Here is a 23,312-nt window from a genome sequence, read left to right as displayed (position 1 = left end):
GGTAGAGTAATAGTAGGAATAGGCATAAACTGAAAAATGAACTGTGGTTCGAGCACAAACCAGGTTGGTTTATAATTTGTTGCAAACTAGTTTGTTCGGTCATGTCATTCCCAAACCCCAAAACAAACTGCCTTTTTTCCATGGAGGTTTGGGTGGTTCATTTTTGCAATTTGTTCTCCAGATAGCCTGGCACCAGTTAAGTCAATTCCTACACAGTGCTGGGGGTGGACTTGTGGAGAGCCCTAGAAACACCCAAAGCAGTTGTCCATAGGGTGGCCAGACCGTCCCGGTCTCCCGGGCCATTCCCGGTTCTGGCCACCCAATCCCGGATCCCGGGCTGCCTATACCGGGACCATTAAAGGTCCCGGTTTAGGCAGCCCCGGAGCCGGTGGGCCGCGGGCGCCGGCGGGGAAGGCGGCGAGGGAGGGAGGGAGCGTCCCTGCGCCTGCGCAGGGCCCCTGCGCACGCGCAGGGACGCTCCCTCCCTCACTGGCCGCCTTCCCCGCCCGCGCGCGGGGCCCGGCGGCAGCGGTGGAGGCCTCTCCGTGGCCTCCGCTGGTCGCTGGAAGCCCTCCAGAGACTCTGGAGGGCCTCCAGCGACCAGCGGAGGCCGCGGAGAGGCCGCGGGGCACCCGGCGCTGGTCCCGGAAGGCCTTCCAGAGCCTCTGGAAGGCCTTCGGGGACCAGCGCCGGCCAGCGGAAGGCTTCCCCGCGGCCTCCGCTGGTCCCTGGAGGCCCTCCAGAGTCTCTGGAGGGCCTCCAGGGACCAGCGGAGGCCGCGGGGAGGCCGCGGGGCACCCGGCGCTGGTCCCGGAAGGCCTTCCAGAGCCTCTGGAAGGCCTTCGGGGACCAGCGCCGGCCAGCGAAGGCTTCCCCGCGGCCTCCGCTGGTCCCTGGAGGCCCTCCAGAGTCTCTGGAGGGCCTCCAGGGACCAGCGGAGGCCGCGGGGAGGCCGCGGGGCACCCGGCGCTGGTCCCGGAAGGCCTTCCAGAGCCTCTGGAAGGCCTTCGGGGACCAGTGCCGGCCAGCGAAGGCTTCCCCCGCGGCCTCCGCTGGTCCCTGGAGGCCCTCCAGAGTCTCTGGAGGGCCTCCAGGGACCAGCGGAGGCCGCGGGGAGGCCGCGGGGCACCCGGCGCTGGTCCCGGAAGGCCTTCCAGAGCCTCTGGAAGGCCTTCCGGGACCAGCGCCGGCCAGCGAAGGCTTCCCCGCGGCCTCCGCTGGTCCCTGGAGGCCCTCCAGAGTCTCTGGAGGGCCTCCAGGGACCAGCGGAGGCCGCGGGGAAGCCGCGGAGCAGCCGGCGCTGGTCCCTGGAGGCCTCCAGAGGCCAGCGCCGGCAGCTCCCTCCCTCCCTCGCTGCGAGGCCGCCGCCGGAGGACTCCCCGCCGCCGCTGGACTCCGCCGCCCTGGAATAAGGTAAGGGGGCCGAAAGCGGGGGGGGGGCGGGGGGCGGCCTTCCTTTCTTCCCTCCCTCCTCCCTCCCTCCCTTCCCTCACTCCCTTCCCTTCTTTCCTTCCCTCCCTCCTCCCTTCCTTCCTTTCTTCCTTCCTTCCTTCCCTCACTCCCTTTCCTTCCTTCCCTCCCTCCTCCCTCCCTTCCTTTCTTCCTTCCTTCCCTCACTCCCTTGCCTTCCTTCCTTCCTTCCTTCCCTCCCTCCTCCCTCCCTTCCTTCCTTTCTTCCTTCCTTCCTTCCCTCCCTCCCTCCCCCCTTCCTTCCTTCCCTCCCTCCCTGCCCCCTTCCTTCCTTCCTTCCTTCCTTCCTTCCCTCCCTCCCTCCCCCTTCCTTCCTTCCTTCCCTCCTTCCTTCCTTCCTTCCCTCCTCCCTTCCTTCCTTTCTTCCTTCCTTCCTTCCCTCACTCCCTTCCCTTCCTTCCTTCCTTCCTTCCCTCCCTCCTCCCTCCCTTCCTTTCTTCCTTCCTTCCCTCACTCCCTTGCCTTCCTTCCTTCCTTCCCTCCCTCCTCCCTTCCTTCCTTTCTTCCTTCCTTCCTTCCCTCCCTCCCTCCCCCCTTCCTTCCTTCCCTCCCTCCCTCCCCCCTTCCTTCCTTCCTTCCCTCCCTCCCCCTTCCTTCCTTCCCTCCCTCCCCCTTCCTTCCTTCCTTCCCTCCTTCCTTCCTTCCTTCCTTCCTTCCTTCCTTCCTTCCTTCCTTCCTTCCTTCCTTCCTTCCTTCCTTCCTTCCTTCCTTCCTTCCTTCCCTCCCTCCTTCCTTCCCTCCCTCCCTCCCTCCCTCCTCCCTCCCTCCCTCCCTCCCTCCCTTCCTTCCTTCCCTCCCTCCCTCCTTCCTTTCTTCCCTTCTTCCCTCCCTCCCTTTCTCCCTTCCTTCCTTCCTTCCTTCCTTCCTTCCCTCCCTCCCTCCTTATGTTCTTATGTGACGCAGAGTGTTGGACTGGATGGGCCACTGGCCTGATCCAACAGGGCTTCTCTTATGTTGTTATGTGACGCAGAGTGTTGGACTGGATGGGCCACTGGCCTGATCCAACAGGGCTTCTCTTATGTTGTTATGTGACGCAGAGTGTTGGACTGGATGGGCCACTGGCCTGATCCAACAGGGCTTCTCTCATGTTGTTATGTGACGCAGAGTGTTGGACTGGATGGGCCACTGGCCTGATCCAACAGGGCTTCTCTCATGTTGTTATGTGACGCAGAGTGTTGGACTGGATGGGCCACTGGCCTGATCCAACAGGGCTTCTCTCATGTTCTTATGTGACAAAGAGTGTTGGACTGGATGGGCCACTGGCCTGATCCAACAGGGCTTCTCTTATGTTCTTATGTGACGCAGAGTGTTGGACTGGATGGGCCACTGGCCTGATCCAACAGGGCTTCTCTTATGTGACAATACTGACTTTGGTGGACCCAAGCACTGATTCAGTGTAAGGGAGCTTTGTGTTTGTGACTGGAGTGGACAATACTGACTTTGGTGGACCCAAACACTGATTCAGTGTAAGGGAGCTTTGTGTTTGTGACTGGAGTGGACAATACTGACTTTGGTGGACCCAAGCACTGATTCAGTGTAAGGGAGCTTTGTGTTTGTGTCTTCTGGTGCAATTTTGTTCTCAGATCCTGTATTTACTTCATCAGTATATGGGATAAGGCACTTTCTCAACTGTGCTGCATAATGCAGCCTATTTATTTTGTCCTGTTTGCTCTGTTGGCTCTATCTGCGCCACCTTCATCACTTTCGGGGTGTGGATCCCCCAGTGGGGTGGTCTCGCGACTCCCTCCGCCGGCTGTTTCTGATAGCCCTGCGCCCCCTCTTTCATTTGATATGTGTCCCGTGCGGATGCCACCCTCCCGCCGGGAGATGCCGCAAAATGAGCCCCCTTGAGGCTTATGGCGGCAGGGCTCGGGGGAAGCGAGCTAGACTGCTGTTCTTTTGAGGTGTTATAGAGTGTTTCGAGCCCGTCCCTGTGGCATCGGTCCCATTGTTGTGGGGCCCAGGGGGCCGGCGCAGCGGCACGTCGAAGCAGCCTGTCACTAATAACACAGGTCGAGATGCAGGACAGGAACCTGGAAGTGACCGACAGGCTGCTTCAGCGTGCCGCTGCGCCAGCCCCCTGGGCTCCACAACGATGGGACCGATGCCACAGGGACGGGCTCGAAACACTCTATAACCCCTCAAAAGAACAGCAGTCTAGCTCGCTTCCCCCGAGCCCTGCCTCCATAAGCCTCAAGGGGGCTCATTTTGCGGCATCTCCCGGCGGGAGGGTGGCATCTGCACGGGACACATATCAAATGAAAGAGGGGGCGCAGGGCTATCAGAAACAGCCGGCGGAGGGAGTCGCGAGACCACCCCACTGGGGGATCCACACCCCGAAAGTGATGAAGGTGGCGCAGATAGAGCCAACAGAATAAACAGGACAAAATAAATAGGCTGCATTATGCAGCACAGTTGAGAAAGTGCCTTATCCCATATACTGATGAAGTATATACAGGATTTGAGAACAAAATTGTTTCCGGCGGTGATATTTGGGGGATTTTTGGGGACGTCACAGGAAGTGCTGTGAAGTCACTTCCTGTTTCCGGCAGTGGCACTTGGGGGAAATGATGTCATTTGGGGGAAGTGATGTCACAGGAAGTGATGTCACTTCCCGTTTCCGGCAGGTGACGCGGGGAAATGATGTCACAGGAAGTGATGTCACTTCCTGTTTCCAGCGGTGGCATGACATCACCGGAAGTGACGTCGCCGGAAGTGACGTCACTTCCTGTTTCCGGCGCCGCGCGCGCACGCCCCTACCTTCCCCCCCCCCCAAGGTGTCCCTGGCTGGCCTTCAGACACTATGGTCACCCTAGTTGTCCATAGCTTTATTTATTTATTATTTGGACTTTTAGGCTGTCCTTCCCTGCAAGCAGGGTTCAGGGCAGCTTACATCAGAATAAAACACAGTAAACTAAATTAAGTTAATTCAGCATTAAAACACAATGCAGTTTAATATAAAAATAGATCCAAGATGGCAACTAATTTGGATTGAAATTGAAGCTCCCCAGAACCTCTAATGGGCAGGCATGGGAGGGGGGGACCCAAGAGTGCCAGACTGCTTGCTGTCCCATCACTGTCCTCAGCTAAAGGCCTGGAGGAACATCTCTTTATTGGCAGGAGCTTCCATTCTGCTCTATGTGAGCATGTATAAGCTGCTTTCACTTTGCGGCCCAAAGAGAGGAGAGTTAATTGTCTTGAGAACGGAAAAATTGTTTGCTACTTGGCTGATTTCAGGAAGGCTTCGAGGGAGTCCTACCTCCCCCAACAATGGGATAATTTTTTAAACACCTCTCCCAACTGGTTGCTGTGGTTTCAGGGACTGAATCTGAAGCTAGAGCTGAAGCTGAGCTTTCCTGGGGGCACCTGCTTGGGGGGGTTAGATATCCCAAATCCAATCTTTGCCAAACTTGGAGGGTGGGTGGAGGAGAACTGGCTGAAGACTCCTGCTGAGTTGCACATTGGCTGTTTTACCACCTCCTGAAACAAAGGAGCCACGAACCAGTTCAGGAAAATGGTGATTTGTATAAATTTATGGTTTGTTTGGTTCATGCAATCAAATGAGCCATGAGCTACCATTTTCCTGGTCCAGGCCCATTCCTAATAGCCAGTAAGGGCTCAAATCATAGTTCTAGAGTCATTGTGTCATTTTTGTAAGCTAGGAAAATAAAATGTGCAAATACCCATTGTGTGGTTCTGACAATTTTCAGTCTTTTCTGATAGTGATTGTAAGAACATTCCAGAGGAGTAGCTCTGGTACTTCTGAGAGATGGAAAAGAAGAAACATGACATTTTGAAGAACAGTTTTATACTAGAATTTGGACCCTGCTTCTTAAAATATTCCTGTCAGTCTAATTATATTAATGTATTTACAATAAATGTATTTATTTACAATAAAAATTCAACACAAGTCTTATTTTACATGACTGTCTCCTCAAATAAAACACTTTGTAACCATGTGAATTCTGACCTTGTAATTTGTTTAATCTTTTTCAAATGGACTGCTTTATCGGTTTGCCTTCTGTTTTCTAACAGTATATGTTTTTATGACAATGGGATTTTATTGTGTGTATACAACACTCTGGCCTATTTTCCTCTAAGGAGGGGGAAATGTTTTATGTTTCATCAAGTAATAGAAAAATTATATTATATTATTTTAATTATTTAAAATATTATTTAAGAATATTTTATTTCCTGTAATTTTTTTGACTTGCTGCTATAAACCTATTTAAAGCCTTTTTAAACCTGACTTCAATTCTCTTTTAAAGCAGTTGTGTCAGTTAGGGATGTGATTTGAATCAAAGCTGTGGCAAGACAGATCAGCAATGCATCTTTTACCTGTCCTTTCTGTACCTTTTTGATAAAAGAGCAGTTGCCTCCCAGGCTATGTTGGCTCTGATAGGGTTTTTTTTCCCCTTTCCAGGAAAATGACTTCTCCCCCTTCCCTTCAGCTGGGCTAATGGTAGCTTGTTATGATTTTTTCCCTTTCATTGATACCTTATGATATTTTGTTCATGAATTGTTACCCCAATTGGGGGTTTCATAATTTATTGAGGGAAATTAGCGTAAATGGAGACAGAGCTAGTGAGAGGGAGTAACAAGCAAGATCTTTGCCAGTGTTTATGGGTTTTTCCCCCCTTGAAGAAGTCTCAAAATAAACTATTCTAATTCAGATTTTATTTTAAAAAGAAAAATACAGAGCAAAACATACACAAGAGCACATGGGGATGTATGGTTTTGCTTACTGTGCTGGATTCCTTGTCTGATGAAGTGTGCTTAAGAGCATACGAAAGTTTACGTTCTAAATAAAAATTGGTTGGTCTTAAAGGTGCAACTTGACTCCTGCTTTGTTCAGCTGCTTCAGACCAACATGGCTGCCCGCTTGGATCTATCAAAGATGAAACTAGTTATTTAATAGCTGGTGCTGAGCTGTGAGCTGTAAGTCTAGCTTGTACTTTATTTATAAGACTAAAGATTTTAATGATGTGTCACAATGTTGTGTTGAAAATTATGATACCTTATCCTAGAACTAATCATTTAAGAATATGCAGTTGCAGCTATACAAATCAAGATCTGAACTCAACAGTGTCCATTTGTAAATGCCCCATATCCAAACATTATTTCTGACATTCATGAATGATTGAAATCTTTCTGGTTTGACAGTTGTTCTTGTGCCTTGCTGGCTGGTTTTGTTTCCCCTGGAAAACAGGATAGGCAGTGATGACAAATAGTGACTGAATAGGCATGATAGGATCACTGTTTAGACACAGCAGTTGAATGGTCAATATGACTGGTGTGTTTGTGATCAGTTAGTTCTATTGTACCATTGCACTGGCTTTTAGAAATATTTCTGATTTTGTATGAGGGTCATGTGTCTGTGTGAACTATTTCTGGTGCTGTGCCAGTTAGGCTGAGATGAATCCTCAGAGTGGCCTTTTTTCAAACTTCAATCCAGTTTGTTCAGCTGGAGAACATAGACTGTTCTCCTCAGATCTGCCTGTGTCACTGTCTTGGCTCCAGAGCTGTCTGCTGCCCCAGTGACCTCCCTTCCATATGTCCTCCATCTACCTTCAACTGTTGTCCAAGTTCTGCAAGCAACAGCCCATTATGAAACTTAGTTGCCTTTCTCACATTACGCCTCCCCAGATTGGAATTGGAAGAGGAGAGTGTCTTGCTGCAGTCCTCTTGCTGCAGCTCAGAACACCTTTCAGAACCATTACCTGACAACAGGATGGGAGAGCCTTCTCCGATTTTTCCAAATGAAAATGTGTGCCTGTATGGCAAACAGAAAATTTGTGCCTTTATAGTGAAGAGCTAACCAGTGCAACATTTGCTTGACACACCATGCTGGAAGAAGTATGCAAGGTGGCAACATGGTCTCTGTCTCTATATTTATAAAGCACTATAAAATAAACACCTACAAGTAGGTTGATGCTGCCTTCAGCAGACTAGAACTGAAACATATCCTAGACACAGAAGACAATGACCCACCCAGGACATGAGGACACTGCTATGGAAGGTCCCACCAAGATGTCCTCTGTCTGAGAGGAAGAATGGCCCAGTGGATACTTACTATGAAGGGTCCTTCTCCTCTGAGGAAAGGTCATCTTTTCCCTCCTAAGTCATCATCAGTCCATCAGTCAACCAATCAACCAATTACCTACAAGATTCCTTCCTATCTTAACTGTTCTGCACTTAACTACACACACATAATTGGTCTTAGCCATAAGGCTGAGAAGTGATTCTTATCTCTAACTGTTCTTATTTTTCTTTGATAAATGTTATCTGTTCTAACCAGTTGTAGAGTATACAGTTGCTTAACTTCTTTTGTACATGCCAGAATTGAAGAGTGGGTGACTCCCACAGCAGAGATTAGAAAAAGGGAGGGGAAGGCTGTTCCTGCCTCCCTGAGTAGATGGTGGGAATTGCTTACCACCAAGATGTCCTCTGCTTCAGAGGGAGAAAGGAATTTAAAAAAAAATCCTAGGTTTTTGTGATTTCAAAATAATACTAATTTGTCTTTTCCTGTTAAGCAAGATCGGTTTATTTAGCCTACTATACTCTTGAAGATTTGCCCATGGCATTGTCTGGGATGGGGAGTCATCTGCATCCAACTGGCATATATTATGGGCCAGAGAACTGCTGCTGTGACAGACACATTCAAAGATATCCTCCCCTCTATCAAAAAGGCACTTCATTAAAAGGCATTCACCTGAGGAACACAATCGGAATCTTAGAGTATATTGGTGATATGGAAATCTCCATATTCTTACCTAGCCATGGTGGAAGTTCCTCCAGCTTCATTCAGAGTCTTTCCTCCAACTGAAGTAGCATTTCTGCTTAAGCTAGAGGAAGTCTTCTTAAGTGGGAAGAACTTTGCTTGGTGGAGTAAAAGAGATTGATCAGAGGTGGGGTGTCTTCTGTATCATTGGCTAGTTGCTAATATCCACATCTTGGATGCCAGTTCAGGTTAAAACCTGGTGTTGGGGCAGACTGTTCTGTTTTCCCTAATCTCCAATATAAAGTCAGGGAGTATATCTCAGTTAATTACCGCATACTTCTCTTAATGGCTTTTGATATCATTACCCATAGTATTTTTGTCTGAATCATTTGGCTGGGGGGCTACGTTTTGGTAGGTTCTGAGTGCTTCCAGAACATGGTAGTAGGGAACTGTTGGTCAGCTTCGTAGCATACCTTCTATAGAGTCATGCAAGTTTCCATCATGTTTTGTGTGCCGTACAGGAAACTTATGGCTGAGGTCATTTTGAGATTTAATTTACCAGCTCTACCAAGAATGTTAAAAAAACAAACCCAGAGGTGGGTGTGACTGAATATACTGGACTGAGCCCTGGCCAGTAATCTGAAGTCTGTCAGACTAAGTTTGTCAGTCACACTGCTGGTCAGGGAGCTGAGATTCAGTCAAGTCTGTAAGTGGTTGCAACCTCCTTTTAGGGATCAGTTTGCCAGTAAGAGGGTGCTATTAGATCAAGTCTGCAGATAGATATTCAAGTCTCAGGAAGAATGTTGTATTGATATACCTTTAATCCATTTTGTCTGCTTTGCCAGCTGAGGCTTTTGTTTGAGAAGTGGAGTCTGGTTTCAGTCACTGGTTCTAATTTAGATTAGTTCAGATTACAGCAGCAGTGTTGTTAACGAAAGAAAATAGGGGAAGGGGAGAATGAAATGTCCCCCACAAGTCCTTGTGGGTCTTTTGCTTGTTTTGGCTATTACTGATCTTTTAGTTTAATCAGATTAATGTTTATTTAAATCATTGAACTGTTCAGGATTATTTTGAATCTTTTAATATATTTAAATTGACTTGAAAATGTTTGTTTGTCATTATAAATATACTAAATAATCTGGAATTACCTTGAATGTCCTTTCTTTTTCTCCAAAAAAAGATGGTTCCTGCAGATTGACTAGTAAACCCACTTGCAGCATTTGTGTGTGTGTGAGAGAGATTCTAATTTGCCCAGCTATCAGAATAATTATGAAAACTGTTTGAAGTTCATCTTAAATCAAGTCCCTTGTTTATTCCTGTGTTCTGCTATGGCACAATCATTTCAAGGTTACTTGCAGGATCTTGCACTCAAAAAATGCTGGATTGAAACTTCTTTGATCCATTCTAACCCACGCTTTTTGGAATCATACAGATATTACTATTTTTAAATGAAAATTAAGAAATAAAATTATGTTAAGAAGATTATATATGCCCTTTTATGATAGTGGTTTGCTTGAAAGAGGAGCAAGAAATTTAGATCCCCGTCCTCAAAGTACAAAATGCTTTTTTGCAGACAGTGAGATATGAAATGTAACATTATACATACTACAAATAATGTACATTTCCTAGGCTATATTTTAAGTGTTTCAGTAGTGTTGATGTAATTGATTATGATTATTCTTTATTTTACTTCCCTTATCCTCTCTCTGTAAGTATATGTATGTATCATATTTTGGTCTGGTGTTCAGAGAAGAAAATCCACACATGCATTGAACTGGGGAAATTTATTCTAATATTGGTTAATGTGAAGTCAAAAGACTGGTTGGCATAAAATAACTAAATTTCATATGTCAGAACTCAGAACGTATATGTGAAATACATTCTTGGCATCATGGGGAAAAACAGGCTTGATAATTGTATATGTTTTTCTAGGGTCCTGATGAAGAAGCTGTTGTGGATACAGGCAAAATCAGCTCAACCATCAACACAAATTTTGAGAAAGAGGAACTAGAAAGTAAGTGTCTTTCGCACAACTTTCATCAGCAGTATTAGTTTTACAAGTACAAAGATAAAACACACAAATCAAAATTTGTGGCTCATGCTTGGTTGTTTTTGTTTTGTTTTGAATATAATTTATATCTCATTGAATGCAATGGACACCTGAGCCTGCTTGGGCGGGGTGGGCGGGGTATAAATAAAAATTTATTATTATTACATTATTATTACACCTAATTCTTTTTACATCTTCTTTCTTTTGAAATTGGTTTAATTAACATGATTGAAGGCCACTTCTGGAGTGGAGAAAACATTTATTTGATTATTTGAATATTTCTGTAGATAAGGTTTCGCATTAGTGAAGAACTGTAAAAAGACAAAAAGCCCTTTCAGTAGAGATGATCAGGTTAGCAGTGCTTGTTTGGACATCTTTGGTTCTTTTGAGGATGTTTAAAATAAACTAAAATAAGCTGTCATCCTCTGCAGAGTAAATGATAAAAACTGGTGCTAAAATGTTCTTTGCTTTCTACAACAAAACTGGGTGGGGGGATCCTTTCCAATGTTAATCAAAAATAATGAATAACAAAAATAAAAACTGGTGCACATTAATGCATTATAACTCATTTCTCGTTCACATGCCTGTATCTATACTTCCCCCATCTTCTGTTGTGGTTTCAATTAGATAAGAACATAAGAGAAGCCATGTTGGATCAGGCCAATGGCCCATCCAGTCCAACACTCTGTATCACACAGTGGCCAAAATATATACACACACACATACTCTGGCTAATAACCACTGATGGACTCCTGCTCCATATTTTTATCCAATCCCCTCTTGAAGTTGGCAATGCTTGTAGCTGCCACCACCTCCTGTGGCAATGAATTCTATATGTTAATCACCCTTTGGGTGAAGAAGTACTTCCTTCTATCCATTTTAACCTGACTGCTCAGCAATTTCATTGCATGCCCACGAGTTCTTGTATTGTGAGAAAGGGAGAAAAGGACTTCTTTCTCTACTTTCTCCATCCCATGCATAATCTTGTAAACCTCTATCATGTCACCCCGCAGTTGACGTTTCTCCAAGCTAAAGAGCCCCAAGCATTTTAACCTTTCTTCATAGGGAAAGTGTTCCAAACCTTTAATCATTCTAGTTGCCCTTTTCTGCATTTTTTCCAATGCTATAATACCCATTTTGAGGTGCAGTGACCAGAATTGTACACAGTACTCCAAATGAGATGGCACCATCAATTTATACAGGGGCATTATGATACTGGCTGATTTGTTTTCAGTTCCCTTTATAATAATTCCCAGCATGGCATTGGCCTTTTTTATTGCAATTGCACACTGTCTTGACATTTTGAGTTTTCTACCACGACCCCAAGATCTCTCTCTTGGTCAGTCTCTGCCAGTTCACAACCCATCAACTTGTGTTTGTAGCTGGGATTCTTGACCCCAATGTGCATTACTTTGCACTTGGCCACATTGAACCTCATCTACCACGTTGATGCCCACTCACCCAGCCTCATCAGATCCCTTTGGAGTGCCTCACAATCCTCTCTGGTTCTCACCACCCTGAACAATTTAGTGTCATCTGAAAACTTGGTCACTTCACTGCTTACTCCCAACTCCAGATCATTAATGAACAAGTTAAAGAGCATGGGACCCAGTACTGAGCCCTGCGGCACCCCGCTGCTTACCGTCCTCCACTGCGAAGACTGCCCATTTATACTCACTCTCTGCTTCCTATTAATTAGTCAGTTTTTGATCCACAAGAGGACCTGTCCTTTTACTCCATGACTCTTGAGCTTACTAAGGAGCCTTTGATGAGGAACTTTATCAAAAGCTTTCTGGAAGTCAAGATAAACAACATCTATTGGGTCCCTTTTGTCCACATGCTAGTTCACCCCCTCAATGTAAGGTTAGTGAGGCAAGATTTTCCCTTAGAGAACCCATGCTGAGTCTTCCTCAATAACTTGTGTTCATCAATGTGCCTACTCATTCTGTCCTTGATAATGGTTCCTACCAACTTTCCCGGTATTGAAGTCAGACTGACTGGCCTGTAATTTCCCGGATCTCCTCTGGAACCCTTTTTAAAGATGGGGGGTGACATTTGCTACCTTCCAGCCCTCAGGAACGAAGGCAGATTTCAGTGAAAGATTACATATTTTTGTCAGGAGATCCACAAATTCAACTTTGAGTTCTTTCAGAACTCTTGGATGTATGCCATCCGGACCTGGTGACTTATTAGTTTTTAATTCGTCTATCAGTTGTAGGACCTCCTCTCTTGTCACCTCAATCTGACTCAGGTCTTTCAACACCCCTTCCAAAATTAGTGATTCTGGAGCGGGCAAGCACTTCTCATCTTCCACAGTGAAGACAGAAGCAAAAAATGCATTCAGCTTCTCAGCCATTTCCCTATCCTCCTCAGTAATCCTTTTACCCCTTGGTCATCCAAGCGCCCCACTGCCTCCCTGGCTGGTTTCCTGCTTTTAATATATTTGAAGACATTTTTATTGTTGGTCTTTATGTTTTTTGCAATATTCTCCTTTTTGCCTGCCTGATCACAGTCTTGCATTTGATTTGCCACAGCCTGTGTTCAGTTTTATTAATCTCACTTGGACAAGCTTTCCACCGCTTAAAGGAGTCCTTCTTACCTTTTACAGCTTCCATTACTTTGTTTGTTAACCATGCAGGCCTTCTCTTATACCTGTTTGTGCCTTTCCTAACTTGTGGTATATATTTTATCTGAGCTTCTAGGATTGTTGTTTTAAATAGCCTCCAAACTTCTCCAAGGGTTTTGACTGTTGTATTCCTGATGTTGTATGGAAAGCTGTTCTGAAAACATGAAATAGAAAAGTGGCACTTAAGTTTTACTAAACATACAGAGAATGCTTTGGATGCCAGCTTCACTCTTCAGACACATCCCCAAATTTCTTTACTGATATTTCAGCCTTTTGAAAACAGACTTTTACTGCAAAATGAGAATTACAAATATAAGTAAATTCTGAGCTTAATGTTGTACATCCATTTTACGAAAGCTGTAGAGCCCTGTGGCGCAGAGTAGTAAAGCTGCAGTACTGCAGTCCAAAGCTCTGCTCATGACCTGAGTTTGATCCCAGCGGAAGCTAGTTCAGGTAGCCAGCTCAAGGTTGACTCAGCCTTCCATTCTTCCAAGGTCAGTAAAATGAGTACCCAGCTTACACCCCATAAAAAGTCTGCCGTGAAAACATTGTGATGTGATGTCACTCCACAGTCTGAAACGACTGGTGCTTGCACAAGGGAGTACCCTTACCTTTTTTTAAGAGAATGTCTGAGTGTTCAATAGTCCTGGGGAAAGAAGTTTTAAATGTGTTCACTATTTTGGAGTTTTCCTTTCTAGTATATAACAGGATGTAAGCATCATGAACACTGGTCATTGTGTAGGTCATTTGAAATTTTTTTTTATTTGACTGAGAATATCTGTGAAGACAGGAATTGTTCACAAGTGAGTTTAGTTCCCTTGCTCTAATTTTCATTTATTTTCAGGTGATTTTGGTATGTCAAGCAAGCCTCTTACTGATTCAAATCATTTATTCACCTAGACTGTGTGGATTTGTTTAAATAAAGTCTCCTTACTATCTTTGTAAATCATTAAGATGTGTAGCTGCCATTGCCATCAATGCTATACTGTGTTGTTTAATCAGTTTTCATATAGCAGGGTGCTTATACAAGAAAAAAAAATCACAATTTAATCTAATCTCTATCTTTAGAATGCAGTGCATCAGTGCATTGAGGGCACATGGAATGATTTGAACATCACAACCTTAGTTACTGATGGGACAGGAAATAGGATTACAATTTTATGATATGGCGTAGAATTTAATTTAGTATTTACATCTCAGGCTGCTCATCACCTGAGTTCGATCCCTGGTGGAAGCTGGGTTTTCAGATAGCTGGCTTGAGGTTGATTCAGCCTTCCATCCTTCCAAGGTCGGTAAAATGAGTACCCAGCTTGCTGGGGGGAAAGTGTAGATGACTGGGGAAGGCAATGGCAAACCACCCCATTTTCTGCTGTGAAAACATGAAAGCTACGTCACCCCAGAGTCGGAAACGACTGGTGGTTGCCCAGGGGACCTTTCCTTTTCCTCTATAGTTCACTTGTCTGTGACCATACAATACTAGAAATGTGCTCATCTCTCCTTCTTCTTGGGTGTGGTCACACGTACCATTAAAAGTGGGTGTGTAGCGCTCACATCTAAACCGCTGAATATTGATTCGATGCAGGGCAGTTCGGACGAGCATCCAAGAATGCAATTCATTCTGTTGTTGTGCGATCAGACATCCAATACTATCACGCTCTTTTCTTGGCGCATGCGTAATCAGATGGTGATTTCTGGGAGGGGGGGTCCATTGAACATGCGCCCAACATGTTTGGAGCTGGGAAATCAAACATTGCTTCAGAGGCAGGGGGGAAAGGGGAAAGTTTCTGGAATTAATGTTGCCGATCCAAACCAAGGAACTGCCAGGAATTACTTTCCTAGAAATTGGCAGTGACAATGATATTTTGAAATCCTCCACATTGAAAAAAAAAGATTTTTTTCCTGTTCTGAATAGTGGGATAACGTTCCCCCCCCTCCAATCCTGTGTTGATTGGAGAAGCAGAAGCGTCATCTCAGATTCCCGGATGATCTGGCAATGTGCATGTCTGCTGGGGCTTTAAAAAAAAAAAGGTGGGAGGCAGTATCGCATGTGAGCTGTCCAAACAACAAAAAGCCGATCTTGTGCCGCTGTTTTGAAAAAGGGCTGGACTTTCTGTGCTGTCAAATTAATGCGCCATTCAGGCGTAGCAAGCCTGGCTGACCCTGGCTGACGCTAGATTGCCAGATGTGGATGTCTGAACGAACACATTTAATCCGTCAACCAGACAGCTGTGTCGTCACTCTTCCCATTGCAGGGCAACATTCCTAATCTTTTTCTCTAATCCAAATGACAATATGTAGGAGACAAGCAGATGCTCATGTTCAGTTTGAGAACTAACATTGTGTAGTGGTTAAGAATGTTGAAATTATACTCTGGGAAACCCAGGTTCAAACCCCCACTCTACTGTGAAGTGATTTTGGGACAGCCAATAATGAAAGTTTTTGTCCTAGAAAAATCATTAAATGTTTGTATAAAATTTAAACAGCGTGCATTGCTTTCAGTTTGTAGTGATTTAAACCACCACTCCTCCTTGCTTAGAACTGGATTCCTTTTTAAAGCCTAACGTGTTGCACAACTCATTTGCAGGTCACAGAGCTGTATATATAGGTGTGCATGTCCCATTTGGAAAGCAAGGCCGACGGCGTCACAGGCACCGTGGACATAAACATCATAGACGAAGAAAAGAAAAGGAAAATGATAGAGAAGATGGGCGAGAATCTCCATCCTATGGTAAGAACTTTTATTACGTTTTAACATGACTTTACATTACAGAAGGCAACAGTGAAACAAAGTTACAGTTTCTCACTGTAATCTTAGTTGATAATGTAGTTGGATTCTATGGATGTGTTCTACTAATGTAACCATATTTTAGATTTCCAAGGCTTTTGTTTGTTGTATATATAGTACACTGTACCCCACAGCAAGTACATTATACCTCATAAGATCCACTGCATTATCATCCAAAATCATCAGCAGGCCAATCCTGAGTTCTGCTGTGGAGTCCCACCTGAGCGTAGAACTAACATAGGCGGTGTTAGTTGGCTTCCAAATTGGAGAAGTTACGCCGAGCTGCGAGGGGAAGGCAGCATAGGTAGACGAACAGGCATGAAAGAGACGCCGTCACCATGGTGATCCCGCCTATGCGTTTGCTATTGGCTTGCTGCTGAGGCAGGGGTGGGGGGGAGGGACAGAGCAGCGCAGGACCTCGGATTGGCCAGTCAGTTGCACATGACGAGGAGGGGAGGTGGAAAGCCTGTTCCTGAGAAGCTGTCAACCCCCTTGCGCCCACCCACTGTCAGAGACTCGAGCTAATGGCAGGCAGGCGAGCAGAGGCATGTGCCCCCTGGCTAGACAAAAATAAACAGGAAGCAAAAATTGCAGGAGTCCGCTTCCAAAGACACCTGCTGGAATGTGTGTATAGGAACAAGCAGACAGAGTCCCACCATGCCACCAAGTCCCACAGGCAACCTCCCCCCAGCAGAGAGTCAGAGACCCTCCGTGTCGCCCCAACGCCCCCTGCTGTGTGCATGGAACGCCTCCCCCAGGGGCTTCAGAACTCAGAGTGTGAGACATCAGCCATGCATGGGGTGGACAGGCTGTCGGGCTGGCCAGGCTGAGGTGTGGCACCTGGCCCAAGGCCACCCCCCCCCCCGCCATGGGATGCGTGGGGCAAAGGCCTCCCCTCCCCTGTCCAGCCTCATGGGTGGCCAGGCAGTTCATAGTTTCCCCCCACCCCCTCTCCAAGAAACAAGCGAGCTCACCCACCGAGGCATTCCGTTGGGGAGGCCACTGACAGAGTGGCGGGGGGTGGGGTGGAAGGAAAGGGGCAATCCCCTCATGCCCTGAGCTGGGTGAGCCCTCTACCTACCCCATGCCCGAGCTCGCTGCCAGGTTTCAGTGTTGAAGATCCTGTCAATCTGCCCAGCCTTGAGTGAAGGGAGGGGAGCAACTTTAGGATGTGCAGTCGCACTTACCCGTCCATGTGTGAACACCCTTGCACACTGAGCCTCTGGGGGCCAGATACCTGTTGGAAACAGGAGAGGTTAGCCACAGAGTAGAGACTTTGGTCTTCTCATTGCAAATCAAATACCTCACACTGTACTGTCTACGTGCCTTCTCTGTGCAGCTCCCACCATCAAAATGCTCTGGCCCTCACGCTAAGTCCACACAGCAGGGAGCTCCGCGGCAGAGGCTTGTGTCATGTGCCCTACCCTACCTGAAGAATTTTGCGAGGCTGGGGTGGAAGCTTTTCTAGAAGACGGGGAGCGGTGATTGGGTGTTGGGGAAGGGGCTCACCCAGCCCAGGGCATGAGGGGATTGGTGAGGCAATTACACGGCTCCCTAAGAGGTTTACAAGCTCGTGCAGTGGCGGACTGCATTTTCTGTTTCACTGAGTATTTATGGGATACACCAGCATTTTTGTTGTTGTAACTTTATGCCTCTCGCAGGGGATGTTCCCAGGCTGAAAGGACTTAGGGAGTCGACTAATGACAAAAGCTTGTTTCTTGGGCCCTTTATTTTCCAAAGTTCTCTGATTCAGGAAGTCCCCTTTTTGGACCAAACTGTAACATGGTGATCCATTTGAAACTCAAGCCAAAGGAGGATTTGCCTAATAAACTTTTTCCCCTTTGGGTCCTGGTGTGTTTCAGACATGGCCTGAAAATGATGTGGGCTAACAGGGAGGGAGAGATGTCAACTGGGGAAACTTTCATTTATCCCCACTGGGTTGACCTATCTCCATGAAGTGAAAAATTGTGCTTTCATTGTAAACTCAAAATAGGTGAGACGTATTTATTTCACAAGACACTGAGGTCTATGAATTTTAGCATGCCAACAGTCCTCACTTAGCCAGTCTCATACATTCAATAATGTGTGTATTTTAAATTCCTCCTAAATAGAATGGTGCAACAGACTGTGCTGTGTAAACAGATAAAGGACTGTGAAGGGTTATTTTTTCACAGAACCGGAGAGCCTTGAGTGACAGGCTGTTCCAAGAGATTTGATTGGTTAACATCATCTGAGCAAAGAAAGGCTTCTGAACTGGCTGTGGAGGAGAATTCTGTCTGATTTCATCTTTAGCTGAGAGCAGTTTAACACAGGTGGAGAACCAGGGGAAATCTGGCAAGGAAATTTGGGAAGACTTCCATTCAGGCCAAAGAAAAGGGATAGATCTTCCAGTGAGAGGAGAACTTCACTACCTGGTCAAACAGGGTTAGCTGTGAAAATGCTGAGATCCCTGGTGTGGTGTGGTTAGAAATTGCCTTTAGAGACCCTTAAGAGTTAGTTAAAAACTCAAGTCCATCAACCAAAGCCCTAGGCTGCTCTGCTTTCATTTTCCTATTAGACTGAAGAAACTGGTTGAAATACATCAGATGGTTACATTCATCACCTCCAGGGAGTAAACTGCCCCACTGAGATTACAAAAGTGTGTGCTTGCAAACTGTGTTTATGTTGGCTGCTTTGTGAGAGTGAGTGTGTGTGTGCGTGTTCATTTTCATTTAAGTGCAGCCAGTTGCTGAGGAATGAGGAAATGACAGCTTACTCACTGGAGGTGATGAATGTAACCATCTGTTGTATTTCAACCAACTTCTTCAGACTAATAGAAAAATGAAAACAGAGCAGCCTAGGGGGTGGATTTTTATTTATTTATTACTTTAAATTTCTATCCCGCCCTCTCCGCAAGCGGACTCAGGGCAGCTAACAACATTCATTTTTACAGATTAAAAACCAATGGCTACAGTTTAAAATTATTTAAAAACATTTCATTTCATGGTGCTGTATCACTACAATATAATATAAGTGGTGATCACATGGTACTCTATCATTATGTAGGGCGGCAGCTCTCTCCCGGTTAGATCTCAAAGGTCTGTCGAAACAGTTTGATCTTACAGGCCCTGTGGAAAGTAGAGAGATCCTGCAGGGTCCTTATTGCCTCCAGGAGAGCATTCCACAATTCTGGTGCTGCCACTGAGAAGGCCCTAGCTTGTGTCAGCTGCAACCTAGCCTCCTTTGGTCCAGGGATGGACAATAGATTTTTTGTCTCTGAACGCAGTGCTCTTCGGGGAACATGTGGAGAAAGATGGTCCCGCAGATAGACAGGCCCCTGACCATAGAGGGCTTTAAAGGTCAATACCAACACCTTGAAATGGACTCGGAACACAATAGGTAGCCAGTGCAGCTCTCTCAGCACTGGCTGAATGTGCTCCCACCGGGAGAGCCCCATTAACAGCCGTGCTGCAGCGTTCTGCACTAGCTGTAGTTTCCGAGTCAGCGCCAAGGGTAGCCCCATGTAGAGAGCATTACAGTGATCTATTCTTGAGGTGACCGTAGCATGGATCATCATAGCTAAGTTGTCGCGCTCCAGGAAAGGGGCCAACTGCCGCACCCGCCGAAGATGAAAAAAGGCGGATCTAATAGTGGCTGCTACTTGGGCCTCCATTGTAAGAGAGGACTCCAGGAGCACACCCAAGCTCTTGACCTTAGGGGCTGGTATTAGTTACACCCTGTCAAGAGCCGGCAGAGGGGTCTCCCCCCCTGGACTACCCCGGCTCAGGTAGAGAACCTCCGTCTTTGTCGGATTCAGCTTCAACCGACTCAGCCTGAGCCAAGATGCTACGGCTTGAAGAACCAGGTCTAGATTTTCCGGGGTAGTCAGACTGAACACCCATCAATAGATAGAGCTGGATGTCGTCTGCATATTGGTGACATCCCAGCCCATACCTCCTAACAATCTGGGCAAGGGGGCACATATAGATGTTGAATAACATTGGGGACAGAACCACACCCTGTGGCACACCACATATAAGTGGGTGCCTTCGGGATGATTCCTCCCCTATCACCACCCTTCGTCCCCGATCTTGGAGAAAAGAGGCCAACCACTGTAAGGCAGACCCCTGAATCCCCATGTTAGCAAGGCGACTAGTCAATAGCTGATGGTCAACCGTATCAAATGTGGCTGACAGATCTAATAATACAGCACCGCTGAGCCACCCCATCCAGATGTCGCATGAGGTCATCTATGAGGGCGCCCAGAACCGTCTCCGTCCGTGACCTGGTCGAAAGCTGGACTGGAATAAATCCAGTGCGGAAGTGTCATCCAGGAATCCCTGTAGCTGAGTTGCCACCGCCTGCTCTATAACCTTACCCAAAAAGGGAAGGTTTGATACCGGCCGATAGTTCGCCAATACGGCCAGATCTGTAGATGGTTTTTTCAAGAGAGGACGGACCATAGCCTCTTTAAGAGGTGTGGGAAAGATCCCTTCTACCAGGGATCTGTTGACAATACTCTGTAGTGGCTCACGTAATAGCGCCTGGCTAACTTTTATAAGCCAGGACGGGCAAGGTTCCAACCCACAGGTCATAGGGTGTACAGCGAAAAGGATCCTATCGACTTCCTCCAGGCTGAGTGGATTGAAGGAATCTAGAATTGGACCAGAAGACGCGCTCGGTGCCTCAAGTTCTTTCACTGTATCAATTATGGCAGGGAGGTCGCGTCGGAGCGACAAGACCTTACCTGCGAAAATTTGCAAAAGCCTCACAGCCAATTTTCAATTCTCTAACGTTTGGTTTGCCTTGTGGTAAAATTGTTAATGACTGAATTGTGCTAAGCGCGAGGTTGCAGATGCAATCCGGGACACAAAGTAAGCCTTCTTTGTGGCCCGAACTGCCATCTCATAGGTCCGCATAAATGACTTATAAGATGTTCTCGTAGCTTCGTCTAGAGTACGTCGCCATTGTCTCTCTAGTTGTCTCAGTCGCTGTTTCATTAATCGCAGCTCCGGGGTATACCACGGAGCAGATCGTGAATGAGGATGGAGAGGACGTCGGGGAGCGATTTCGTCAATGGCTGTAGAAAGCTGGCTACTCCAGATCTCCACCAGCTCATTTAACGAGTCACCAGAGGGCCAGGAATCCTGTAAAGTCATTTGAAGCCGCAGAGGGTCCATCTGGCTTCACGGGCGAGCTAGAACTTGCTCACCACCTAAACGGGGTAGGGGTGGTGTATCCACACGGGCCCTCAGGGCATAGTGGTCAGACTATGGCACTGCCTTGGCAGAAATCTGATTCAATGCAACTCCTGCCGCAAAGATCGGGTCTAACATGTGTCCGGCCCGATATATGGGCACTGTTATATATTGAGAGAGTCCCAGTGCTGCCATGGAAGACACTAGGTCCGTCGCCCGAGTGGAAGCCACGTCCTTGGCATGGACATTGAAGTCACCCAGGACTATAAGCCAAGGATGCTCCAATGCCCAGCCTGCTACAGCCTCCATCAGGGACAGTAAGGCACTGGCCGGTGCGTCAGGCGGACGGTACACCAGCCAGATTGCCAACCTCTCCCCAACATCTCACATCAGGCCAGCACACTCTATGCCCACAATCCTTGGCAGCGGAAGCGCCCTGAAGGAGCAATCCTTCCGTACGAAAAAAGCCACCCTTCCCCCCCACCCGCTAGTCTGAGCCTGTTGAAGAACAGAGAACCCAGGCAGGGCTACTTGGAAGAGAGCCACCGTCTCCCCGTCCCACACCCAGGTCTCCGTCACGCAAGCCAGGTCCATGTCCTGCCTGATTAAAAAAATCCTGCAGGACTGAGGTTTTATTATTTATGGACCTGACATTGCACAATACCAGGGACGGAGGCGAGTGCTTCCACTTGGCCCCCATACCCGCTATTATTGGGACACAGGCTGGAAGGGGAGCGAGCCCTCTTGTGTCTCAGTCTCCTTCTATTCCAATTTTGCCTGTTCCCACCGCTGTACTTTCCCCTCCCCAGGAGCACTGTTTTCCTCCAGACAGAGAGACTCTGCTTGCTTCTCTTTCTTTTACACACTCACCAGTAGGGTTTTTTTTTTTTAAAAGCAGGAATGCACAGGAATGCAGTTCCAGCTGGCCTGGTGATGGGGTGTGGCCTAATATGCAAATTAATTCCTGCTGGGCTTTTTCTACCAAAAAAGCCCTGCTCATCAGGAAGACCCAGGTGGCTCTGCCATTGAGGGAAGGCTTTCTGTGGCAGGTCCCTTCCTTCCTCTGCCAATAAAGGATAGGCTTTCTTTCTCTCCTATGTAAAGCAGTACCTCAGTCCTCAGCTGTTGGAATGCAACAGAGCTGAAATGGCAGTTAAGGGGCCAGTGGATGATGGAGTTCACACCACATGCAATGGAAGAGCTCCATTTTGCCAATACTACTACACTTTTATTACATTACAGAGTTAATAAGGGGGAAGAAATGATATATGTATACTGGAGAGAAATTAAGGGTAAGTGCTTTTGGAAGTTTGGAATAACAATTTGAGTTTAGAAAGGAAACCAAAGTATTTGATGTTTTAAAAATCCTATATTCATGTAAACATAATAAAACAGCATTAGTAGCTCCAGTAGGAGTTATTGGCTTTATTTTATATTTTATATTAGGATTGATAACCTCTCTTTAAAACAGAAGCTCATTTCCTATTTTCCCTGAAGGGAGGATTAAGTTAAATCCTTGACTACTGCTTTGACCATGGTCTTGGAAACATAGTGCCCAAATTTATGTGCCCTCTTTCAGCTATCCAAATAGAGTTCAACAGACAGTGGAAAGTTTTGTTGGAAAGGTCTTGGCTAATGGGGTAGTTATCGGTCTGAAATGAAAGAACACCAGTGTCAGAATGTTTCAGTCTAAGTGATTTGAAACTATATTTAGAAATCTTGATACTCGAACCAGAATGTTTTTGTCTCTCTCTTTCTTCTCAAGCTGTGATAGCATCTTCCTGTTTCAGTTTATTTCTTAACTGTTAAGGCTTTGGTATGCCTAAGAACCTATAAGACTGGGAAGCATAGTTTTCTTGCACAGAGATGGTAGAAAAAGGCATAGTTGGAAGATATATTTCCTGTTTTATCTTGTGGAATGAAGAGTACATTTTCCTGTATTTACAGACATAGCAGCCTGTCTTTGAATCGGGACACTGTATTTATATTTGTAGCTGACAAATCTGGATTGCTGTTATTATATGTATACTCTGTGGAGCCCCATGATAAGGATTTATTTTGTTCAATCAGATAACCCTATTCAGATCACATTACTGTGATGTGTGAATGTGCGTGTAACACCTATTTGTTGAATGTCTTCATGTAGAAATGTGTGCGTATGAAACACTTGGGATATGAGGCCTAAAAGTCTACATATGAAACATACGAAAAGTCTGAATATAAAAACCCTGCTTTGCAGAGGGATTACAGTTTGTTCTAGACATTGTAGTAAAAGTCATTAAAGTTTTTTAAAAATAGAACATTATATTATTGGCACAAGCCCCCAAGTGAGTGAGTTGGGACAGTATGCTCAGACTTTGTCAGGGAGTCAGATTGGCCCCAAACAGCCTTTAGAATATTTTGCCTATATCTATAGAAAAATTTCATTAGAAGGGGATTGGGGGTCAGTTATGCCACAAACTGAGAACTTCAGTAAACTAATT

The 23,312-nt window shown here is 46.2% G+C and overlaps 1 protein-coding gene across 4 annotated transcripts in view; it reads left to right on the top strand.

The window, feature by feature from the left end:
* Nucleotides 1-23,312, top strand: part of SLC4A7 (solute carrier family 4 member 7) — a 106,716-nt gene that overhangs the window by 36,736 nt on the left and 46,668 nt on the right. For all 4 annotated transcript variants that reach the window (XM_060248811.1, XM_060248810.1, XM_060248809.1 and 1 more), the window contains exons 2-3: nucleotides 10,124-10,205; nucleotides 15,452-15,595. In XM_060248811.1, the coding sequence (XP_060104794.1) occupies nucleotides 10,124-10,205; nucleotides 15,452-15,595 (226 nt within the window). The remainder of the gene's footprint in view (nucleotides 1-10,123; nucleotides 10,206-15,451; nucleotides 15,596-23,312) is intronic.

Source organism: Heteronotia binoei, chromosome 10 (genome assembly GCF_032191835.1).
Source record: "Heteronotia binoei isolate CCM8104 ecotype False Entrance Well chromosome 10, APGP_CSIRO_Hbin_v1, whole genome shotgun sequence".
Classification (NCBI taxonomy): Eukaryota; Metazoa; Chordata; class Lepidosauria; order Squamata; family Gekkonidae; genus Heteronotia; species Heteronotia binoei.
Note: the sequence above shows the minus strand (reverse complement) of the source record. Positions and strands in the feature narration are given on the sequence as shown.